The sequence below is a fragment of the Alligator sinensis genome, unplaced genomic scaffold (genome assembly GCF_000455745.1).
Source record: "Alligator sinensis unplaced genomic scaffold, ASM45574v1 scaffold811_2, whole genome shotgun sequence".
In the NCBI taxonomy this organism is placed as follows: Eukaryota; Metazoa; Chordata; order Crocodylia; family Alligatoridae; genus Alligator; species Alligator sinensis.
This window is the reverse complement of record NW_005843373.1, coordinates 36,846-51,074: the sequence shown is the minus strand read 5'-3', so window position 1 is coordinate 51,074 and position 14,229 is coordinate 36,846. Positions and strand designations below refer to the sequence as shown.

The window sequence follows — 14,229 nt, the reverse complement described above, 5'->3', positions numbered from 1 at the left end:
TGGCTCCTGCCACCCTGGGGGATCTCAAGGGGCAGATGTGCTCGCAGCTGGACGGCACGTGCCCACCACTGGCTCTTGGTTGGGAGCTGGGCAAAGCGGCATGTTATTGTAGGGTCTCTCCTTCTCCCAACACTGTTGATCTTGATGGGAGCTGGGCAGGGGCAGGGGCAGGGGCCGGGGCTCAGGGTAGGCATGCCCATTTGCCTACGCCTTCCCTGCAGCTGCCCCCGGTGCCCCGTCCATGAGGCCCGGGCCAGCACTGAGGCGGTTGTTGTCAGCATCGATGGCCTGGGAGATCCCGTCCATCTGAAGGCAGCAGGCCCCATCTTGGTAGGACGTTGGGAACTGGAAGTCGCCCCCGGCTCCGCTGAGCGGTACCTTCTCCTGCTGCGAGGCTTTGGTGGCTGGAGGGGAGCTGCAGCCCTGCACCTTGCTCTTGGCCTTGAGTCGGTCATGGTAGGAGACCAGAGCCATGGCCACGGCCCCGACAAGTGTCACGGCCAGCAGCACTGTCACAGTCACAAACTGGGGCCAGTAGGAGCGGTGTGGGGACAGTGGTTCCACCCCCTCCTCGGCAATGCCATCTACCCTGCTGTGGTACCCAGGGTGCCCGGCACCGCCACGGGGCTGCTGCACCACATAGCGGGCCACAGGCCGGCTGTACCCGTTCTCACTGGCCCAGCACTCGTAAGTGCCGGCTGTGCGGTTCTGTGCAATGAGCACCAGTGTGTGGTCGGCCAGCACGGCCACCCCCTCGCTGGGGCGCTGCTCTGGATAGCGCCAGTTATAGTTGGCCAGGGCGGAGAGCCGTGGGCAAGGCAGGCGAAGCACCGTGTTCGGCGCGGGGCTCAGAGCTGTGGGGAGGAAGGGAATGAGGTCACTCAGGGTTGCTCATGTCCCTGCCAGTACCCGCTGTGGCTCACTACTGCCCCCAGACCATGGTGCTTGGTCAGGCCAGGAAAGGCAAGCGCCATGTAAACCCGGCACAGCTGGGCTGGAAAGGAAGTGGGGTGACTCTGGAGTCACTCCTGTCAGCCAGGGATCCCCAGTGCAGGGTCCCTGGATGGGTGCCCATGGCTGCTGGCATCCCTGGAGGCTCACAGGACACCCCTTGGCCATGGCTCCCTGACAGCCCAGAGGGCCCGATCCTGTTTCCCCCCAGCCCTCCCCAGTAGTGAAAGCCCCCGATACCCCTGATACTGAACTCTTCACCACGCTGCTGTCCACACCATCCTGGGACCGGCCGATGGCCCTGCCCTTGGGCCTGGACTGCGGGCACGTGTCATTTGGAAAGCCCATCTCCACATCCTGCAGCCAGTGCCTGAAGAGGAAGGGACACATGTGAGATGTGGGGCAGGGGCCAGACTGGAGCTCTCGGCCCCCAGTGCCAGCCCAGTTGAGAGGACGGAGGGACACTGGCTCTGCCCAGGGCAGTAGCTGAGGACCACGCTGTCCCCACAGCCTTGCCATGCCCTTCAGGGCTGCAAAGCACATGAGCAACCCCCACAGGCTGCTTCCTCCTTCAGCTGGGATGAGAACCCAGGCGTCCTGGCTCCCTCTCCCCTGCTCGAACCACTATACCTCACTCTGGAGCCCATCCCAGGAGCCAGGGGGCCCACCTCCATGGCGCTTTAACCAGTAGCCCAGCCCATCCCTAAGGCTACTCACGTGACATTAGCCCCGGCACGGGTCTCCCGGCAGGCATGGCTGAGGCTGTCCCAGGCGCAGAAGGGGTCGCGGGCCAGGATGCAGTCAGCGCAGCTCTGGTACAAGCTGCAGTTGGCCACGGGCACTTGTAGGACCCCACGGGAGAAGCCCACGTACAGCATGCCCTGCACAAACAGGCACGCGGTCATGCCGGGGGTCTTTGGCGGGATCTCCCCCAGGCTGTGCTGGGAGGGAGGTGGTGGGGAGAGCTCCTACCTTGGCAGGGGACAGTAGGAGGTTTCTCACAGCCTCAGGCTCCTGGAACAGCTGGATCTCCTCGATGATGTGGGTCCCACCAGGCAGCACCACCGCCTTGTGCAGCAGCCCCTGGTCTGCAGAGAGGAGCACAGCCTGGCTGTATGAACCCGGGGCTGGGAAGATTCCTGCACCCATGGGGGGTTCCAGCTTCACTGCTTATGCAACCCCACTTTCTCCCCTTCAAAGAAATGCAGCCACCTCTGGGGTGGAACGCAGCAGCTACTTTTAACAGGGCCCAGCAAACGCCAGGCAACTCCCAGGACGGGGAGTAGGGGCAGGATAGCAATGGACAGAGATGGGAACAGCTGGTGGGAGAGGATCAAACCCCAGGGCCCTTGTATCTGTCTCTAAGGGACCTCAATTGGAGTTGGAGCTTGCCTGGTTGAAGTTTCACAGCTAGGAGCAGAGCATCCCTGCTTCCACCTTGGACCAGATGGAAACACCAGTGACTTGCCAAAGGCGCTGAACTGGACATAAGCTTGAGCCCTCTCTGCCACTGCTGCTCTGTGTGCCCTTGGGTGGGCACTTCATTCCATCATAGGAAGGGAGGGTTGGAAGGGACCTCAGGAGGTCACCTCTAGTCCAACCCCCTGCTCCAAGCAGGACCAGCCCCAGCTACATCATCCCAGCCAAGGTTTTGTCTAGCTGAGGCTTAAACACCTTCAAGGATGGAGACTCCACCACCTCTCTGGGTAACCTATTCTAGTGCTTTACTACTCTCCTAGTGAGAAAGTTTTTCCTAATATCCAACCTAAGCCTCCACTCTTCCACTGCCCCACCTAGCCTGACCCTACTTAGCCAAGCCAGGCCTGTGCAGCACCCTGGGAGGGTCCTAGGCAGGCACTTACCTGTGCCCAGGAAGAGGACGGGGTATTGGGTACCGGAGATGCTGGGGACCTGGTGCACCGCAAGGCGCGTGTAGGTCACATCCTGCTTCTCTAGCAGCGGGCGCAGGCCCATGGGCTCCACCTTCTCGTCCATGAGGAAATGCTCCTTCATGAAGTTCAAGGTCTTGTCTGATGATGGCCCCACTGAGCACTGTGGAGAGGCAGACAGGTGGGCGATGCCTGGGAGGGAAACTGAGGCACTGGCCCGCTGAACCCAGGTGGGGTTTGGAAAGGGTTGGAAGTGGGGTGGGCGGTACTTACACTGCCAGGTCGGGGCACCATGACCGGCTCGCTGTAGGTGGTCCAGCGCAAGCTCCCTTTGTTCAGCTCCTTGTACTTGCCGTTGAAAACCTCTTTGATCGCAGGCTGGCTGAAGGCGCACACAGCCGCGCCGCCCGTGGCCCCCATCTCCCTGGGAGGGTGGGGGGTGTTCCATGAGCAGAGAGGAGGGTGGGAACCCTTGAGGCTTGGGGCGGGGGGGGCAATGTGTAGGTTCCTAGCTCCTAGCCCCTGCTGCTCTAACCACTAGATGATGCTCTTCCTTTGACCAAGCACAGGACCCAGGAGTCCCAGGGCTGTGTGTGCAGGGCTCTAGCCACTAGACCGTGCTGCTTCTAAGCACTGGGCATGCACCCCAGGAGACCCGGTGCTCAGCCCTCACTAAACTCTCCCCACTCAATCCCATAAAGTAGCACCCAGGGGTGTGGATGCTGCTGCCTGCCCAACTCCCATGCCCCACTGGGCATGCCCTGTGCTTAATTACAGGTGAATGACTGAGCCCGTTATGGAGCGCCTGCGCCCGGGGGCAAGCAGGACGGGACAAGGGCCTGTGAATCAGTCTTATGATGGTGTTTTAGGGGCTTACCACTGGGAAGAGAAGACCCCATAGAAGACAGTGCCGCCGGCTGGCTGAGGCAGGGCCACAGCGTGGTGGATCACATTGTAGGGGAAGCGCTCGGGCTGGGCACATGACAGCTGCGCCTTCAGGAACGTCGTCCACTTCCGCTGCAGCACCTTGTCACCCCCCACATCGCTCTGCAGGAGAGGGCAGCACCAGGCTCAGTGCCCCAGGACCCTCAATGAGAGGCGGGGGGCACAGCGTGTGCACCAGCAGGGATAACTCAGCAGAAAGGGGGGAAGCTCAGCTCAGCTCAGCTCTAGGACACCTGAGTTCTCATCCATCCATGACAAGGGGTTCCAGTGAGGCCATATAAGGGCCATATCAGCCCATGCTGGCCCAGGGTGCCTTTAAAGGCTTTTGGGAGGTGAGTGGGCATGTAACCCCCAGTCAGAGTCTAGGGAGCTGCAGGCTCCCTCCCAGACCAGCCCTGGGAAGGGAGCAGAAGCAGGAGCAGGAGAGATGCCAGGGGAGTTGGGAGAGGGGGGTCTGCCCAGGCCTGGGGCAGTGCAGAAGCTGTGTCTTGTAAGCAGGTGACACTGAGGACAAGGCCTGAGTCCCCAGCACTGCACCCTCTGGGTCAGAGGGTGATGAGTGATAGTTGCCGGAAATGCAGCCACCTCTGGGGTAGGATGCGCAACCCCTGCTCTGCCCACATGGGGGCAGCAGCTGCCTGTAGTAGTGCAGGCAGCCCACAAGGGGGCAATGCCACCCCAGGTCCTAGGGCAGGGTGCTGTACACACGGATGTACACATGTACTCACACACACATTCATGCATGCACGCACACACACAAATATACACGCATGTAAGTACATGCATGCACACACATGCCCGTAATGCACACACATGCATGCATGCATGCACATGATGCACACATAAGCACCTACATGTGTGCACGTGTACACACACACACAAAGGACACACATGCACAACACATGCACATACATGTGCATACATGTATGCACAGGGTGCTGCACACTTGTACACTGCACACGCGCGCGCGCACACACACACACACACACACAGAGGCATATCCACACGCGCATGCACACTGACGATCTCCCTGAGGGGCCTGGCGCTGCCCGTACCTTGCAGACCTGCGCCACCCGTGGCACCGTGAGCCCCTCGAAGAAGTCGAACTCGTTGGCTGTCTCCTCGAAGAAGAAATAGACCTTGTCGTCATTGGGGATGCTGAAGGAGGCTACGAAGGCTGCGTCAGCTGGGGGGACAGGACAGAGCTGGGCTAAGTTCTGGCTGCCGGCCAACCAAGTGGTAATTGCACTGTGCCGAGCTGTGCTCTGCTGTCCCTGGGGCAATTCAGAGCCACCCCAATGCTGCTCTAACTTCCCCCCTCAAAGCACCAGAGTAGGAGGAGGCTATGATCTGCCCCCTCCCCGCAGCCCCCGAGCCCAGCCCTGCCCCTGGGGAAGGAAAAGCATCAGGCCCCCGGCCCCTCCTCACCCTGCAGCCAGCGGAGGAAGGCATCAGTCTTCAGCAGGGTCCGGTTGCTCAGGGCACGGGAGATAATGGGCTCGTTGCCTTGGAAGTTGTTCATGGTACCCGTGTAGAGCTCCCCATCTGCAGGGGGGAGCAGTGAGGGTCTCTGAGCTCAGAGGGGCAGCACCAGGCATCTCACCCCCACTGGGGGTAACACAGTGGGCTCCCCCTGCCAGCCCTGCTTCCTCCCCACAGAGCCCCCTGGCCCTGGGGATACTCACCCACCAGCGCTGCCGTGTATGTGTGCTGGGGATTGAAGGGGCTCTGGCCCTTGCCATCCAGCAACAGGGGCTGTCCCTGAGCACCGGAAACCAGCGTGAAGGTGTCCAGACTCTGGAAGCAGTGACAGAAAACATTCATGGGCCAGCAAGGCTGAGAGACACCCCCCACCCAGCATGGGGGGAGAGTGGGGCCTGACTGACATCCCCAGCCAGTGGCAGCATATGCCCTTGGAGATGGGGAAACTGAGGCACCAAGGGGGTGAAGGGGTGTATTGGGGGCCTCCCAAGTCCCAGCCCAGGTCTTCGGGAAGGACAGAGCCCAGCCAACATGTACGTTCATGCACACAGCCACACGCCTGTACATGCATGCACAAGCACATGCACACACGAGTGCATGCATTCAGGCATACACACATGCACCTAAGTGCACCCACACACATAGCCACATGCAGGTGCACACACACGTGTGCACCCATACATGCAGGCACACGTATTCATGCATACATGCACACGCATGCATGTCGATGCAGGTGCGTGAGCAAGTGTGTGCACGCGTGCACACACACACACGCGCGCGCGCACGCACACACACACACACTTCATCTGCACTGCAGCCAGACAGAGCCACATCTCCAAAGGGACAGAGGCACTGACAGAAGCAGCCTGGCCTCCACAAAAGCCAACAGGAGTCCAGCCCCTCACTCCCGTCAGCGCCTTGGCGTCTCCTCTGTGATTCCAGTGCCTAAATCCCCTGACACACCAGCCTTCAGGGCCTCTGGGGCTTCCCCTGGGTCTTGGCATAGCCCAGACAGTAGCAACAGAGGAAGCCCTGGCTCAGCGTGCACCTGGGGCTGCCCCAGTCCCCCGCCGGTAGCACAGGCAGGGGACAGGTTTGTGCGACCGGACACTCACCACGTAGCTGCAGGTGGGGCTGAAAGCGTAGGTCCCGCAGACGTACAGGTGTGTCTGGTTCAGTGGCACCAGGACACGGATGAAGTTGAAGCACTCGGTCTGCAGGAGGAAGAAGGGCTGATACCTTGGCACACTCAGCTCAGGCCTGCAGCCACCTCTGGGGGGCAACCAGGTGGGTGTATCAACAGATCCACGGGGACCCTTTCCCCAAACTAGAAGTCAGCTGGGCAGTGACACACAGGGGTCATGCCCCGGGGGGAGATACAGCCAGGATTTAACAGCAGGGGTGGGTTATCTAGCACTAAAATGCAGCCACTTCTGGGGGGGAGCAGAACAGCAGCAGGCCCTTACCAGATTGCTCTTCTTCTTAAAAACACACTCCTGCTTCTTCTCGTCCATGGGGGCCCAGGGGATCTGGAAGGGAGTGGAGAGAGTCAGGAAGGGAAGTGGGACTGGGAGCCAGGACTCTTCGGTTCAGTTCTGTCTGGAGGGCGGCGGTGTGGTCTCGTGGTCAGCACGAGGGGGGAAGGAGGGGAAGTGCGGTAGGAGCAGGGGACGCCAGGCGCTGCACCTCCGTTCCCGTCTACTCCTAGATTACCAGCAGTCTCCCGCAGGTTGCCCCTTGCCTGGGGAAACTGAGGCATGGCAGGACTCAGTCGGGCCCCAAGTAGGTGCTGGAGGCAAGATTAAAACCCAGGCCTGCAGCCCGTGCTGCCACCCCCTGCTCACCAAGTTCTTGAATGCCATGGTGCCCGTGCTGTCCACCCCAAGGGAGAGGATGGTGTCCCGGGCACCCACGTACAGCGTGTCCTCATCCTTGCTCAGCAGCAGAACGTCGTAGTTGGAGACACCCCGGAGACTGAAGTGGGGCAGGATCCTGCGCGGGTCTCCTGGTAGGGGGCAGGTACCATCGGTTACTCCTGCACTTCCCACCCGGCCCACTCTCCCCTCCTGCTGGACGTGTCTCTGTCCCCAGCACCCTGCACCGGGACCGACTGGGAGCGTACCATAATTTAGCATCTACATAGAGCCATGCATCACACAGCACCACCGATGGACTGCAACTTAGCGCCTCTATGTGGACCCAACTATGGATGTACCGTAATTTAGCACCTGTATATAGTAGTGCCACATATAACTTAGCACCAATTGACTGCAATTTAGCACCTCTATACTAGATCCTACCATGAATATACTGTAATTTAGCACATATATATATAGCAATGCACCACCTATAACTTGGCACCTATTGTCTGGGACTTAACATCTCTATGCTGGAACCTACTATGAATATACCGTAATTTAGTACCTATCTACAGCAACGCACATACACCTTAGCACAAATCAACCGCGACATAGCATCTCTATGCTAGAACATATGAATATACCATAATATATAGCACCTATCTATAGCAATGCACATACAGCTTAGCACAAAGCGACTGTGACATAACATCTTTATGCTAGACCTATGAATATACCATGATTTAGCAGCTATACATGTCAGCGCACCACATATAACTTGGCACCCATTGACTGTGATTTAACATCACTGTGTTAGAATTCATATATTATGAATATACCATAACTTAGCACCTATCTACTGCAACATGCCACGTATAACAGCACCTCTTGACTGCAGCTTAGCACCTCTACACCAGAACATACTATGAATATATTGTAATTTAACACCTATATATTGCATTGCACCACATATAACTTAGCACCTATTGACTACAACTCAGCACCTCTATGCTAAACTTATGAATATATCAAGACTTAGCACCTCTCTATTGCAGCATACCACTATAACGAGCACCTATGGAGTGCAAATTAGCACCTCTACACTAGAACTTCCTGTGAACGTACCATGACTTAGTGCCTATATACTGCATTATGGCATCTATATATTGCAGTGCACCGTGTATAATATATTGCAATGCACCATGTATAATATATTGTGATGCACTGTGTACAACAGCATCTGTCAACATCATCTTAGCAACTTTACACTAGAACTTACCGTGCCTGTACCATAATTTACCACCTGTATGCTGCAATGGGATCCCTGAATGTTGCAACATAACACATGTAACGTAGCACCTGTCAGCAGCAGCGTAGCACCTCTGCGTTTAAACCAACTATGAACTTACAATCACTCCACACATGCATGTTGCAACGTGGAGCCTACAGATTGCAACATGCAACATGCAATTTAGCACCGCTCAGCTGCAATGTCGTCCACCCCGTGGCTTAGGAGACCCAGCTCTAACTTGTTCCGCAGCCTTGGGTAAGGGATGTTGCCCTGTGCCTCAGTTTCCCCTTCCCTGCCCTTTGGCTGGCTTGTGTACTTAGAGCTTCAGGGCTTCTCCCACTAGGTGTCTGTACAGCTCCAAGCACAGCAGGACCCTGATCTCTGTGGGGGCCTGCCGGGGTTCCCTGAATGCAAATTGCTCCCTGGTGCCTGCCCTGTGGTGGGGTGCTCATGTCCTGCCATGCATCAGGTGCATCCCACGGGGCTACTGGGGGCCTGGACCGAAGCCAGGGGAAGCGGCTTGGCGGGTTTAGGATCAGGCCCTACAGGCCAGCAGACAGCGCCCGGCAGCCTCTGCAGGGGGGAGTGTCTCTGGAGCTTGCAATGCCCCTGGCAGTCGCCCACAAAAGGGCTGAGGAAGAAGCCAGCCAGCTTCTCATGGGGTTGGGAAAGAGGAAGCGTGTGACTGTGGGTGACTCAGTGACGGGGGCTCTTCCCAGCATCCTTCCCAGGGCTGCAGATGGGCATGACTGGGTTCCTAAGTCCCCTCGGAGGCAGCCCAGAGCCTCAGCCTGGCATCAGGGGCTGCATATGGAGGTGCCAAGGAGAGGAGAGAACACACCAGGGTCCTAATCCCGCTCGGCTGTAAAGTCCCCACACCGGTCACAGTGGTGGCCTTAGGCTGTTGGGACCCTGAGCAAGAGAGTCATTTGGGGCCCCTTATTTGGGGGCCGTTAGAGCCACTTCCTTGCAAAAACTTTACCCCCCAAAATTTGGGCCCTCTAAAGCCTGGGGCCCCTGGTGGTCACCTGGTTTGTCCTTCCCTGAGGCTGCTACCCAGCCCTTTCTTAGAAAATCCCCCAACACTTTGTTGACCACAGAGATCAAGAACATCCTCCCACACCTGCCTAAAAAAAGCCAGCAGCTCAAGCCACAGCATTCAGCACGAGGGAAGAAGAAAGCAAGACTTATCCAGCACAAAAATTCGGAGCTGGGAAAGGGGGACACGCCTTATTGCCCTCTCCTCCCCGACCCCCTCCAGCGCCTGTTCTCACGGGGAGCCAAGCAGGGCCCTGAAAGGAGCAGCCCCACCACTGACATTCGGCTGCTTGGGCAGATATTCACCCTGCAGAGATCTCGCTGCTCCCTCCATCATCCCCCCGGTCCCCACCTTGCCTGGGGTCCCCCCAGTGTAGGAGGCGCAGGCAGGGATCGCTCCTGTGTCCCCCACATCTCTGCACCAAAGGACAGTGGCAGCATCTTCACGGGGAGACCCCGGGAGTCGAGGCACTCGACCAAACCCCTCCACATACACACATGGGGGGTGTTGCTGGCTTGGATCGAACCCCCCCGCACCTCCTGCACCCCTCAGCCATCCTCCATCTTGCTGTCCCTCCCGGTGCCCCGGCCAAGCGCTGGTTCAGTGCATCCCTGCTCCCCCACGGCTGGCTGCTTTCCCAGCCCCTACATCAGCTTTGCCCCCCCGACACGCACGCTCAGACCCCCAGGCCCCAGCGGAAGCGATGCTCTTTCTTTTCTCCCTCCCTGCGTTGGCAGGGGAGGGGGTTTCTGCCAGGGGGGGGTTTTCACAGCGTGCCAGAGGGCTTGTGAAGCTTCCCGGGCACGAGCCCAGCCTGGTTTGGATCCTGCCTGGCTCTGGGCATCTCAAAGGCAGCCAAGGCAGGAAAGGCCCATCTGTCTCCCACCGCTGGCCTGCTGCGAGTGCGTGGGAGCAGGATTTGAGCTCACCCACTCTTGACCCCAAAGGCAACACACCAGCCCCCTGGATGCTCCGGCAGGCTTGGTCCCCCTCACCCACCAGCAAGGGGCGACCTCACAGCTGCCCCGGACCAGACTCTGCCCCTCTCCCTGCCTTGGGGGGCAACAGGAGAAGCACCCCCCCTGGGGACCCCCATCCTGCCCCAATTTGGGGGCTGCCCAGGCTGCCTCCAGTCCCAGCGGCATCCCCCTCCCCACTGTACTCACCCCACTGGAAGGCGACACGAGGCGTTGGATCAGGGCCAAGGGCCGCGGCGGAGATTGCCAGGCCCCACATCAGGCAGAGGGCGCGGGCGGGCATCGCGACGGGAGTGCGGGTGCTGCCGGGAGAGGGAACGGGGTTACACCGGCACCCACCTGCAACGGAAACCCATGAGGTTTCCTGCCCTCCCCCTCCGTGCCACGCCCTCGTTGGGGGAGACCCTAAGCCCAGCTCACCGGGACTGGGGGGCACCCTCCCTGCCCCTAGCCAGGCCCCTGCTGCGCAGGCAGGTGGGTAACAGCCCTCTACTGCTGCCGGCGGGTGGAACGGCTCCCTTCACCCAGGCTGGGGTGAGCACGTGGTGTCTTCACCTCCCCCGGGCGCTCTCCTTCCTCCCTTCACTGCTACCCCCCACCCCCCTGCATATGAGGCAACCTGACCTCTACACACACACACACACCCCCACACACACACACTAGCCACTAGGCCACATGACCTCGCAGAGGCAGAAACAGGACCCAGGAGTCCTGTGTGTCCCCCACTGCCCCAACATCACAGATGGACCCCAGGAGTCCTGACCCTCGGGATGATGCATGGACGGGCTCCCACACTCCCACACGTGACTGGTTTCTGGTTTCTCACACTCTTGTCCCAGGGCAGGCACCCTGGGAGAAAGCATCGAGCGGACCATAGGATCCTGAGGGTTTGGGAGAGGCACAGATGGGGCTGGGCGAGGAGCCCCAGGCAGGGCAGGGATAGCACTGAGGCCCAGAGCGTGGCAGGACATCCTGAGAGCACCCGAAACGGCCCCGTGCCAGGTGCTGTACAAACCCAAAGCAGAAAGACTGATCCCCCCCCTCCCCCCAAGCCCTGGATCTGCTTAGCCAGAGCATCCCCTGCGGTCCTCCCTGGACACTCCAGCCTCTTGGCCTGGCCAGCAGGGCTGTTTTGGAGGGGGGCAGGCGAAGGCATCTTACCCCCCGCCTTATTCACGGCCAAGCCAGCCTGTCTGTCCCCTGGGCATGGAAGCCTGCCCCATATGGAGACCCCCGGTGCCTCCCCTCGCTCGGCCAGGCTGCAGTTGGACTCAGGAGCCTTGCCATGGGGCTGGCTTGTGCTAGGGGCTGTACCCACGATGTGGGTCCATGCTTGTGTGTGCACATGTGTGTGTGCATGTGTGAGTATGTTCCTTCCTGTTTTAGGCCCCCAGCCCTCCACTATCTAGGAATCCCACTTCATGCTTTTCCCCCCACAGTCGAGGAGAAGTCCCTGCCTGCCCCAGCTGCAACCACATCCAGTCTCGCAGTGCTGAACTGGACACAGCTGCATGCAGAGACGGGGCCAAGCATGGCCTGGAGAGAGTGGTGCCGGTGGCAGGCGGCTGGTCCCTGGGTTTCAAAAGCCCTACCAAGGTGGAGAAGCGGAGAGAGGGAGCAGGGCCCCAGCCCCAGGGTGGGGGGCAGAGGTTGAGAGGGAGGGAGAGGGGGAATGGGAGAGAGAAGAGAAGGAAAAGCAATAATGGGGACAGGCGGGCAGGGGCGGAGGGAAGGAAGGAAGGAGCACACAGATGAACAGATGAGTGCAAGGGAAAGGAAAGGAAAGGAAAGGGCAAGCAAACCTCCTTCCTCCCCCTTGCCCCATGACAGCCCCCCCAGACCCATCACCTCTGCCCCCGGGGCTGGTGTTACCTCTCCAGGGTGCAGAATCAGCTCCGATATGTGGGCATGCTTGCCGGCAGGCAGCTCAGTCCCATGGCTCGGGGCCCAGCACCCATGGGAGATGGGTCTGTGCATCCACTGGGCCCGGGCTCAGTCTGTGCAGGGCCCCAGCTGTGCTTCCTTCCCCTCCCCGTGGATCCCTGGCGCTGAGCCTGGCAGCGGCTGGGGCTGGGCTGGGGCGGAGCGGGGAGGGTAGCTCCCCGTGCTTCGGGGAACCAGAAACTCCAGCCTCCCTGGGCGAGTCCCGGCAGCTCTGGGGGCGTCTCCAGATCCCCACAGCCAAGCGGGGAGCAGCCCAGCTTCCAGTGTGGCTCAGGGCCGGACACCTGTGATCTATGTCTGGACCCGCTCAAGTGAGGGACCCCTGGGTCCAATTCTGGATTCAGGGGAGGGTGGGGGGTCTAGTGCTTTGTGCAGGGGACTGGAAGGCCAAGTCTCGCAGCACCAAGGAGGTTGGGGCTTTACTCTTAAGTCTTTGGAGGATCCAGTTGATGGACCCCAGGGCCAGGCGGCCTCCCAGCCCACGGGCAGAACGGGGTGGGCACCCTCAGGGGGCTTACATAGGTCTAAAAAGGGCCCCCAGCTGTGTTTTTTATACAGCCCAGAGTTGGTTCCTCCCTTGTTTACCCCCCCTAGGAGGTGCCACTTGCTGGCCAGAAGGGAACGAAGGAGGATCGGGGCCCTGCCATGAGCTCCAGCCTCCCCAGTGCTTCGGGAGCAGAGCAGGGCATGGAAACACCCCCTCTAGCTCCCTCCGCCTCCAGCCCAGCGTTTGAAGAGCCAATGGTTGGGAAGTGTGTGTGTGTGTGGTGGGGGGTGAAACGACCCCCTGCGCTTGCCATTCGGCCGGGACAGAAAGCTCCTTGTGAGGCAGAAACTAGGTTACCGCACCGGGCTTCACACGCCGCCGACCGAGACGGGGCCGCGGGAAGGGCTAAGCTCCACATTGTTCGGTGCTGGGCCAGAGCCACCAAGGCCGGGGAGGGAGCCGGGCTGGGTCAGGGGAAGAGGGCACGGTGTGATCCTCCTCTAGGAGCCCCGGGCATGCAGAGCCCGTCTGTCTGTCCACTCGCCTGCCGTCCATCCATTCATCTGTCTGTCTGTTCATCCATCTAACTATCTATCGTCATACGCACCACTTCATCTATCTGCATGTCTGTCTGTCCACCTATCCTATCTATCTATCTACCTACCCCCATGCATACTACGTTGTCTATCTATCCATCCACACATCCCATTTTATCTACCTACCTACCTATCCATCAATCCATCCATCCATTCCCCTCTTTCTGCCTGTCCCTCTGTCTATCCATCCATCCCCATATACACCACTTTGCATGCCTGCCTATCTACCATCCTCCTATCCATCCGTGCCACTCTATCCATCCATCCATCCCTGTACATGCCACGTTTTCTGTCTATCTATCCATCCATCTGTATCATTGTCTGTCCATCCATCCGTCTCCATATGTACCACTCTATCTATCTATCTATCTATCTATCTATCTATCTATCTATCTATCTATCTATCTATCTATCTATCCACCTGCTTGCCTGCCTTCTTTCCACGCACCTATCCATCCATCTCACTCTATCCATCTCTCTGTCTGTCCATCCCTATACACATCACTTTGTCTGTCTGTCTGTACACATCTCAGTCTACCTATCCCTCCACCCCATACACACGCACTCTGTCTATCACTCCATCCATCTGCCTCACACCGCTGTCTCTCTCTCTCTCTCTCTCCAGCTCCATCCCCACACACATCACTTGATCTCCCCATCCGTCCACCCGCCCCAGCTGGGATTCGACTGTCTGGCTGCAGGGACGTCCATCAGGCACCCGCTCCTTGCTCCTTATGGGGTGCTGGCTCTGTCCCTCATTGCCCTCCCA

At 59.2% G+C, this 14,229-nt stretch overlaps 1 protein-coding gene across 3 annotated transcripts in view; it reads right to left on the bottom strand.

Annotated features, from left to right (window-relative positions):
- Positions 1 to 6: 6 nt before the first annotated feature.
- The window catches only part of LOC102376089 (semaphorin-4A), a 19,863-nt gene continuing 5,640 nt past the window's right edge, over positions 7 to 14,229 (bottom strand). Inside the window, exons 1-15 of one of the 3 annotated variants that reach the window (XM_006038509.2) lie at positions 12,306 to 12,465; positions 10,623 to 10,735; positions 7,112 to 7,272; positions 6,734 to 6,796; positions 6,383 to 6,481; positions 5,471 to 5,582; positions 5,214 to 5,330; positions 4,841 to 4,971; positions 3,718 to 3,887; positions 3,114 to 3,264; positions 2,814 to 3,003; positions 1,924 to 2,039; positions 1,669 to 1,832; positions 1,206 to 1,321; positions 7 to 854 (exon numbers count right to left, since the gene is read on the bottom strand). In XM_006038509.2, the coding sequence (XP_006038571.1) occupies positions 205 to 854; positions 1,206 to 1,321; positions 1,669 to 1,832; positions 1,924 to 2,039; positions 2,814 to 3,003; positions 3,114 to 3,264; positions 3,718 to 3,887; positions 4,841 to 4,971; positions 5,214 to 5,330; positions 5,471 to 5,582; positions 6,383 to 6,481; positions 6,734 to 6,796; positions 7,112 to 7,272; positions 10,623 to 10,716 (2,334 nt within the window). In that variant the 5' untranslated portion in view covers positions 10,717 to 10,735; positions 12,306 to 12,465 and the 3' untranslated portion in view covers positions 7 to 204. Of the gene's footprint in view, positions 855 to 1,205; positions 1,322 to 1,668; positions 1,833 to 1,923; positions 2,040 to 2,813; positions 3,004 to 3,113; positions 3,265 to 3,717; positions 3,888 to 4,840; positions 4,972 to 5,213; positions 5,331 to 5,470; positions 5,583 to 6,382; positions 6,482 to 6,733; positions 6,797 to 7,111; positions 7,273 to 10,622; positions 10,736 to 10,853; positions 10,895 to 12,305; positions 12,466 to 14,229 lie in introns of those variants that run through there. The other 2 variants (XM_025195032.1, XM_025195031.1) reach the window with 2 other exon arrangements.